We start from the raw sequence: 9,409 nt of genomic DNA on the forward strand, positions 1-9,409 counted from the left end.
AGGTCACCCGTTGATCGTTTCGGACGAAACCCATACTGCCGATCATTAATTATGGAGTGATCTTCTAGGTATTGGGTCAGTTGTTTATTAAGGATCCGCTCTAAAACCTTGCATATTATGGAAGTAATGGCTATGGGACGGTAATTATGCGGGTCTGATCGGTCGCCTTTTTTGGGAACTGGTTGCACATTAGCCTCTCTCCAAGAGTCCGGCACACGACCTGAAGAGAGCGACAGACGATACAGTCGCGTTAGCACGGGAGTCAACTCAGCTGCGCAATTCCTAAGTACAATCGCTGGGATACCATCAGGACCACTAGCTTTCCGGACGTCGAGAGACTGCAGCTGCGTACGCACATCGCATTGTCTGATACGAATATCAGACATCGTGTAGCCACAGTGAGGTAGAGTTGGTGGCTGTGCGTTACAGTCGTCGAGACAGGAGTTAGCCGCAAACAGATTTGCCAAGAGGTCGGCTTTATCTTGCGGCTTGTGGGCTAGATTGCCGTCAGAATATCTCAGCGGTGGCAGCGAGGGCTGGCAGAAGTTCGACGCAACGGCTCTGGCCAGACGCCAGTAGCTACGACTACCTGTGGGATGCGTCAAGAGTTCTTGGCCAACTCGTGCGACGCGCTGAGCATCCGCTCTGATGTACGCTCTTTTGCAAGACCTGGTGGCATTATTGTAGGCTGTTTTAAGTGAGTTCGTATTGGGATCGTCTGAAGCTAGACCCCTGATCCAAGCGCGGTATGCAGTCTGTTTGTTCTTAACAGCCACAGCACACTCGCGGTTGAACCAGCGGTTGCGCCTCCCTTTACTGACGAGATCCGAATGCGGGATGTAGTATTCCATCCCGATTAAGATCTCATCAGCAACGGCAGTCGCGCTAGCTGTTGGATCCACCTCACTAAAACAGCGCTGCCGCCAGGGAACGGATGCAAAATAGTCCCGCATACCGTCCCAATCTGCCGACGCATAATGCCAAATGCGGCGTTTAGCCACAGTAGGTGATGGTGGCAGTAACGTTGCCACTTTAGTGGATATCAAGCAGTGATCCGAAGTGCCCAGAGGGGCTTGGACCACCACCCGATATCCAGCCGGGCGAGACGTCAGCAGAAGGTCCAACAAAGAGGGCGCGTCACCAACCCTATCTGGAATCCGGGTGGGCTGATTCACCAGTTGGGTTAAATCGTGTGTGAGAGCGAATGTGTGGGCAGTTCTTCCAGCATGGTCAGTTTTAGAGGAACTTAACCACGACTCGTGGTGAGCATTGAAGTCCCCTAAAAACACCAATTCCGCTGTAGGAAACTGCGCCTGCGCGTCATCTGCCGCCCGAGTAAGGTGGTCCATGAGACGAGTTGTCTCCATGTCGCCGTGGTGGGATCTGTAGAGGCACATGTAGACACGGCAATGACTGCCCAGGTCAACATGTACCCCAAGGATGGAGAAGGAGGGGTCCTCCAAATGACGCAGACGGCGACAGCAAACATCTGCCCGGACAAACAAGCAGACCCCAGCTTTCGCTTTGAAGGACTCTTCAAGCATATAGCCAGGGTAATTCAAGTAGCTGCTGTCAGCCGGGCAGAGTATTTGCGTCTCCGTAAGGAACAGCATTTCTGGTCGAGCCGTCTCAAGATGTTGATGGACGGCGTGGATGTTACTGTGGAGTCCTCGAATGTTCGTGAACTCCACCTTAAAGAGCGCTTTAGTGGTGGGGGTGTGCACCGCTGTACGACCGAAATTTGTACTTTGCGCTAACATGTTGGAGGGAAAAAGAGGCGTGAAGCGAGAAAACAGTGCCGCGACACAAGCGGTCAAATCGCGGGGCCTGCTTCCCCAGAGACTTGCCTACAGACAAGTTGCGCTGATCCGCCGGACGGAAGGGCCCCCGAACCCCCCCGGGAATGGCCGCCGGGACCCCACCTCCCGGTCACCAACCGGCACGACGAACCACACCGAGATTATGCGCGGCATGGTGAGGCAGCCTCACGAGCTGGTTAAGCACGCTTGGGCCCCTGTACTGTACCGCGGGCGGCCAGCGGAACAACCGTTTCTACGGGTCTCCCTGGCCGGCGGGTCAATGCAGTTGTCCTGGCACTGGTTCGGCGGAAGCCTCCACAGACCACAAATGTCGCGGCAGCGTTCCCTCGGGCTCTGGTTGTACGCTGACTGATCCCGGAACGCATCCGACTAGCGAATACTTGGCGGGTTTTCCATCATGCGCACGGTGGTCACTAACCAGGCGGGTTTTCAAGCCCTACCACCAGTGGAGCAGCTGGTTGCTCAATATCCCTTAGTCGCCTTTTACGACATCCACGGGAAGAGAGGGGCGGTGAATTGTATTCTAATCCGTCACCGCACGGATAACAAATAACGTTTGTTCGAATTTGCATTACACCGAAAACCGAATTATAACGAAACCGTTGTTCTTTCAGGATATGTTGGATGTTTATCACAAAAACACGATTAGGTTAAATTAGGTTTTAAAACATTTTCCTCTCAAAATTACTTTCGAGGTTATGAAAATTCGAACAAACGTTATTTCAGGAAAATGTGTAATTTACCAGAAATAACGTAACCATTCCTTTTTCTTGACTCCTTCAAACGGCGTGCTAAGAAATACTTCTTTAACGTCTTTTCTCATAATTAATATAAACTATCAATTAATATGCTTAAAGGAAGTTTTTGACAAACCGTGGCTACCTGATTAAAAGAAAAAAAAACTAAATAAACTCACATTTTCTAGTAGTACATTTTAACAAATACACAGACGCCTCTGCAATATTCTTTGTCTTGGTGATTTCCATCAGGAACTCCAGGAACTCCAAGGCGTCTTTTGTTTTCGTGATTTCGTTGATTCTCTTCATTACACTCACGATGTCTGGGAAAAGATAAGTTAACAATATCATTACCGTCGTTACAGTACATATACTTATTTTTATATTCACAGAGAACAAAAATCTGTCATAAAGATTGTATCAATTTCTCAAAAATGCACTATAAAGAACTTCATCACCGTGCTACAACATAAAAAGCTGAATACAATGAGAATAAATCTCTGTATATACTTACCATTGATTTCAAAAACCTTCTTGAACACCTGCTGCACTTGCTGGATGTCCTGCACACCAGTCACCTTGTACAGGCTATCAACGACATCGGAAAGACCTGTCGACATCAGTAATAAATATAAAATATTAATGCAAAAAAAATTACATTACAAATTTTTCAGATTTCCACCATGGAGACAGCGCCGTCTGTTATTTTTTGCATCTTGTACAGTTTAGATAAGAAGTACATGACTTGAGCGTTGGTAAGGTCGGTAATTCGAATACCTGTGACGGTAATTACCAATTACTTTAATTTGTATGTTGTTTTGTACCTTTCACAAATGGTGCAAATAAACTTCGTCATGTATATCGAAGAAAGTTGAAAATCCTTGGACGTGACAAGTTCCTAGCCTAGATCAGGCCAACAATATGGGCTATGGTCCCTTTCCGTTCAGGAGACCCACCTTGCAATGAGACGTATAAGCATGTTTGCAAACCGGTGAGATAGCCCAATTTCAGCTCGGTGGACGTCATTGCACGTTATCCAATAATTAACTGCTCGATTCTTACCCCGTGAATTGCCTGTTGTAAATTTTTCTATTTTTCTTTCGCATTTTTATATTGTACTAACACTTATTTCTTTTAATGTTTCTTTTTACTATTATTATTTATTATATTACATTTGTTACTATTGCCGTATAACCGTAAGGATCGGACAATGATAATAGCATGATTTGAATGAACGTCGTCTTCAAAGTCATTTTTTCTTGTCGTTAAATTCGTTTAGATTGGTAATTTTAACTAACGGTAACACCGGTTATTGGAAATAATAAAAAGACTGTCTTACGTAGTTTATTCGCCTCGTGTGTAAGTTCTTCCAAAGCATATTTGAATTCTGAAAATATAAAATTATGACGATTAAGTTAATCACATAAAAATACTAATATAAATTGAAAATAAATTTTCAATTGTTAACAAGAAAAAATCATTCTTTCATTCATTCCTTAAATCGTCTTCACGCGTCTACTAGATGCATAAATAATTAACAATTTAAAAAATACGAAACTTTACATAACTTCAATCTTCTCACGTGAAAATCCTAAAAATGTGTCTGAGATTTGCTTTTCAAGATTGTCGGTCTTTTGTAGAAAGGGCGAAAGAGCCTTTTCGAAAAAAAAATTGAGACGAGCACGTTTTAGTTTTCCACGATTGTTTTAAAATATTTACGTCTGGTTTTATATTCAATTTTAAAACTTAAACTTAGTTAAAACCTAAATTGAATTTTAAAATACTCGTAGGTCGTAAATATTATAAAACATTCATTAAAACCTAAAACATGCTCTCTTCAAGGATGTTTCAAATTGGTGCTTTCGCCGTTTCTGCAAAACACCGACGGCATATCAACTAATATTACATTTATTAAAGTTTAAGTTTAAAAACGTTTCTTACATATCTTGTATGACGTTGTTATTGTAACGTCACTAACAGTACTCCTGATTTCAATGCCTCTAATAGATTTTTATTATTTTCGTCAATTTCAATACTAAATTATTGTCACTAATTTACAGGTTCCTTGTCATATCATGACTTCTTATATTTTTCTATATTTCCGGTAATAACTCAAAGAGATTCAAATAAGGGTACACGTCGACATCGATAGAGGCTAGTGGTTAATGTGATAAGAAAGGTTATGTGGAATGCATATATACCGCTAGATGGCGCTGGTGGTATTCTGTCTCACGCTATCAAAGTGCTCACACCATTAATATAAGGGGGTGCATATTTTTGCAGGATATATCCGGTGGCGCAGTCGAGGCCATCAGCGACCAACTGCAAGGTGTCAGTATAAAAAACGCATGATGAGGTTTTGTAGCATCCGGAGCCAAGGTCCATGTCCACCTGGGCCCTCAGACGCGCCACTAAGTTTAATTAAATTAAGTGTAATTAAGTTTTATTCGAGTTAAGAGCCCTCAGCTCGCCCTTTTGTACAATGGCGCAGTCAAGACTGCAAAATGTCCTCCATAAAAAAAAAGTATGATGAACACATTAAACTCGTCTTTTTTAACTAAAGGGTGCGTTCCCACTATGTCGTAGCGTTTTATTTGTCGTTGGACGACTGTCGTGTCCAGATGTTCCCATTAGATCGCGACGACAATTTATCGGTTCACGTTAGGCGGCTACGATTACCTGTTACCACATTTTTATAGTGACGTTTTATTTATCGTCTGACGACTGTCGTTCTGGCTCTTCCCATTATCACGACAGTATGTCGTCGTACCGTCAAAAAAGTCGTGAAGGGCAAGTAATCGTGTTTTACTATGTGTGAACAATTACATTTAAATATACAAGCCACGGCACTTTAACCTGCACGACTACCTGTCGTTATAATGGGAACGCGCCCCAACCCAAGAGTTTGATTGCCTGCTTGCAACCCAGAAGGTGCCACTTGTTATTGCGGTGTACCGTATTTGGGTGAAATCCCTTTTTACGGAAATGGATGATGATGGATAGACCTTTTTTACTTACAAAATAAAGGTAAAGTCATAAATTGTCACACAATCATTTCTAGCAATTCTGTTTTTTTGTGCCTATTTAAAAGCTCACATTAATGGCGGTGACGAAGTTTACAAATTCAGCCGACGATGCCTGCTTAAAGCTATAGACTGCGGGCAATGAACCCGAGCGTATCGGGAAAATGAACAAAAGTCATTACCGTGGTAGGAAACCTATAATTAGTGACAAATCATTTATATGTTATTTGGTTGCACCCCCTTTGCTTCTTTTAAATATTCATTCTAAGGTATCTATTTTGTACGCATTAGCTTATTCTATTATAGTTACCTACATTACTTTTCTCTGTTGTCATTCTAATTTTAATGTACAATAATAGCACATTTCTCAAACACGCTCGGAATCAATGTAAGTAAATAATAAAAGACTAAAGAGAGGAAGATGTTTAATAGAAAAAGTAAAAAAAAAAATTAATTCACATTTAAATTTATATAATACATTTGCTAAAAAAAATGTTATTGTTTTTCCAGGTACGTTAATAGTAGTCTCCTGAACGTCTGACGATGTATTGGAATGTGTATCTATTACTGTATTTTCGTTGTAGCTCTCACTAGCACTCATTTCCGCGACCAAAATACAAAAAGGACGAAAAAACAAAAGAATATCAAACACTTTAGTTTAAGTGTTACCGCCATTTTCTTTTTTTTAAGTAAGCAGTAGAGGAAGGTGTTTTTAATTCTCGCAATTACTAACACTAGGCAGTTTGGCTGAATGAGTTTTTTTTGCCTGTTTACGTACCTAGTTCATTATTTTTATTTTATTTATTAAGGCTTTGGCAAAGCCATCAGCCTAAACATGAAGTTTAATTGTTTCTGTAAATATGGCCGCCACAAAGAGGATAGGCAATTTGAGACGGCGTGCTTGGATTGACTCGGGATTCCTTAAAACGGGCTGATACGGGTATTTTAGTTCGAGACTCGTATAATTTCGCGTTTTAATCTTCGATTAAGGTACAATAGCACTATCCTCTTCCACTTTAAACTAGATTACACAAAATAATTGAAAGTCAAAATAAAAACGACACTTTTCCCTCCAAAATGCCCAGAGCGAATCGTTCATTATTAGATAGATTTAATAGTTAGAGAAGTGGATAGTAAGGATTTTCATACTTACAACTTTTGCAGGCCTTGGCCGGGAAGAAATAGCACAGTCCATAAATGACAAACTTTCCGTGTCCGTTTTTTGAAAGTAACTCAAACATTTTCGAGCATGTTTGAGAAAAGAATATTTATTCTTTTATTTTAATTAACACAGTGATGTGTATTGAACTATTGACTAACATAATATTATCGAGTATTTAATCAGAAATAGAGACGAAATGTCATTTAATTTGTTTGAAAACTATCCTGCCAAATTATTACTGTGACAACTGCGCTGCGATTGGCCAGCTTGAGTTCGAAACAATTGACGGGTGACGTAAAAATTACATATTTAATTACCGATGGAAATGTGATTCCGTTTGTTTTGTAATTAGATATTTTGCTGTTTTCCCTGTGTTTTTTGATGCCAGAGATGGATGGCCCTTATTTCGCCTCTACTTCCGGTTATACACTGGATGTATAATATTAACAAGACTTACGGCTCTGTCTAGTTACGGATTTTGTGATTTCAATACTCTCTGCGAAGGAGCTGCGGTTAATAATTCTGTTGTACTCAATGATTGCGTGACCAATGTCTAAATGAAAAAGAAATACAGTATATTATTAAAAAAAAAACAAAACATATATTTTTAGTAATAAATACCGTGGCAAGTTACTACCTTAAAGTTTTGATAAACATACCTGCAGTTCTTGTGGCAGACATGAGCATGTTCATAGCTCCTTGAAGATCTGGAAAATAAAAAGGTCATTACCATACCACATAAATGGAAGTAAATTAATTTGCTACTTCGCGAACCCAGTGAAGGTTAAACCGTGCAGAATAGCTGCGCTTGTGTTGAATATTTTTTCATGTAGTTAATTATAAATTAATTTATATTAAAAATATTCAACACAATAATAATAATAATAATAACGCACACACTCAACATAGCCCCGCACTAGGGAAACCCTGTGTCGCGGGTGCCATGGACACACACATAGACAACCACAAATTACACCCAAACTCACGAGAAAAATAAATGTAGGCCATACAAATCTTTCTCCCGGCCCGGGAATCGAACCTGGGACCTCTGCGTGGGAGTCCGGCATGGTAACCGTTCGGCCACAGAGGCAGTTAAAGCACAAGCGCAGCTATTTAGCACAATTTAGCTTTCACTGGGTTCGCGGAGTTGCAAATTAATTTGCTTCCATTTTTATTAACATGGACTTCCACAAAGTAACGCCTGAATCTATTAATTACGTTACCATCCCATCTCGCATTAGACATTTTTGACATATTACTGTTGAAAAGAATAAAACCACAAAATTGTTTTAATCTATTGTCCGACACGATGCGGTGCTTTATTTCAAATCTGTGTAGAAAATGAAAGGTTCGCCCCCGGATTACTTTTCCGCTGTACCGCCTTTGTATGGCCTGAGCTTAAATGGGAGAGTTTTTTATATTATGTAGGCAGCAAACAAGCATACGGCCCGCCGATGGAGAGCGGTCACCGTCGCCTATGAACGCCTGTCACCCCTTTTGAAGGATTCCATACTGTATTCCTGCGGGAAAACCCCGACAGGCAGTTTATTTCATAACCTAATTGTACGTATGAGGAAGCTCCCCTGAAATCGTGCAAGTATTCCAACTATTTACTATATAATTTGCTATAAGGATAAAAGAAAAAGCATCGTGATGAAGCCTACATGTTACACAATAAATTGTTTAGTCAAAAGTTTTTTTTCACCATAAATATAAGCCTCGTAGACGGCAAATTTTGAGTATTAACAGGAGTCTTATTATAGAAGCTTACCGACTTCGTGGCTTAACGCCCGGTATACACGTGGAAACTCCCTGGGACCGTGTCCGCTGGTCAACTTGAACACCATCTTCTCAACTCCGTCAAGACCATGGCCTGGAAATCACCAAATTATAATATCATATAACTACGTATAAAACGCCACATCTGCAAAATGATAACATTTCAGCAGAGGTTTATGGATTCTTCTAATGAAATTATTGGATAACTTTTAATGACTAAGAGTCTATACAGCCTCAAACAGGTTTGGTTGGTTACCTATTAGTAGTCTGAAATGACATTTTCCAGAAATAATGTTCGCTCGAATTTTCATAACCTCGGAAGTAATTTTGAGAGGAAAATGTTTTTTTCTTTTAAACCTAACTTATCCTAACGCGATAAACATCCAACATATCCTGAAAGAACAACGGTTACGTTATAATTCGGTTTTCGGTGTAATGAAAATTCGACCAAACGTTATTTCGGAAAAAAATCGACTTTGTGAAAGGTTACCGTTTGGTTGATACCATATAACAATGAAAGAGTTGAATCAATCACTTTAGAAAAAATATATATTAAAATTGAGTATATATACTGATTACTGAAAAGAAAACCGCTGTATTCAATAGTATTTTACAAGTATCAATGATTTTTTTTTAATATCAATTGACATAAATATAACACTTATTAGTATACGATATACATTTTTCAAATGCCTTCAACTTCGTTTGTGAAAAAATGAATTCTGAAATAAAGCCAGTGTCCCTGCCGTCCGGCGCAAATAAAATGAACTGTATTAGTACAGGGGGGAAAATTTGAATTCTAGCTGAGGTGGTATCGATTCTTAAACAGGAGAGTTGGAAAATTTCACATTATACATGATTTGTTACGTGTAGTTCCTATTGTTTTTA

At 40.1% G+C, this 9,409-nt stretch overlaps 1 protein-coding gene across 1 annotated transcript in view; it reads right to left on the bottom strand.

Moving 5' to 3' along the window:
* Positions 1–3,011: 3,011 nt before the first annotated feature.
* LOC113236361 overlaps positions 3,012–9,409 on the bottom strand; it is a gene marked incomplete at its 5' end in the record, with an annotated part of 6,467 nt that continues 69 nt past the window's right edge. The window contains 6 exons of the mRNA XM_026472393.1: positions 3,012–3,019; positions 3,072–3,167; positions 3,897–3,944; positions 7,200–7,295; positions 7,402–7,449; positions 8,514–8,615. Of these exons, the coding sequence (XP_026328178.1) occupies positions 3,012–3,019; positions 3,072–3,167; positions 3,897–3,944; positions 7,200–7,295; positions 7,402–7,449; positions 8,514–8,615 (398 nt within the window). The remainder of the gene's footprint in view (positions 3,020–3,071; positions 3,168–3,896; positions 3,945–7,199; positions 7,296–7,401; positions 7,450–8,513; positions 8,616–9,409) is intronic.

This window comes from Hyposmocoma kahamanoa, unplaced genomic scaffold (assembly GCF_003589595.1).
Source record: "Hyposmocoma kahamanoa isolate Upper Pololo Valley unplaced genomic scaffold, ASM358959v1 91184, whole genome shotgun sequence".
NCBI classification, from domain to species: domain Eukaryota; kingdom Metazoa; phylum Arthropoda; class Insecta; order Lepidoptera; family Cosmopterigidae; genus Hyposmocoma; species Hyposmocoma kahamanoa.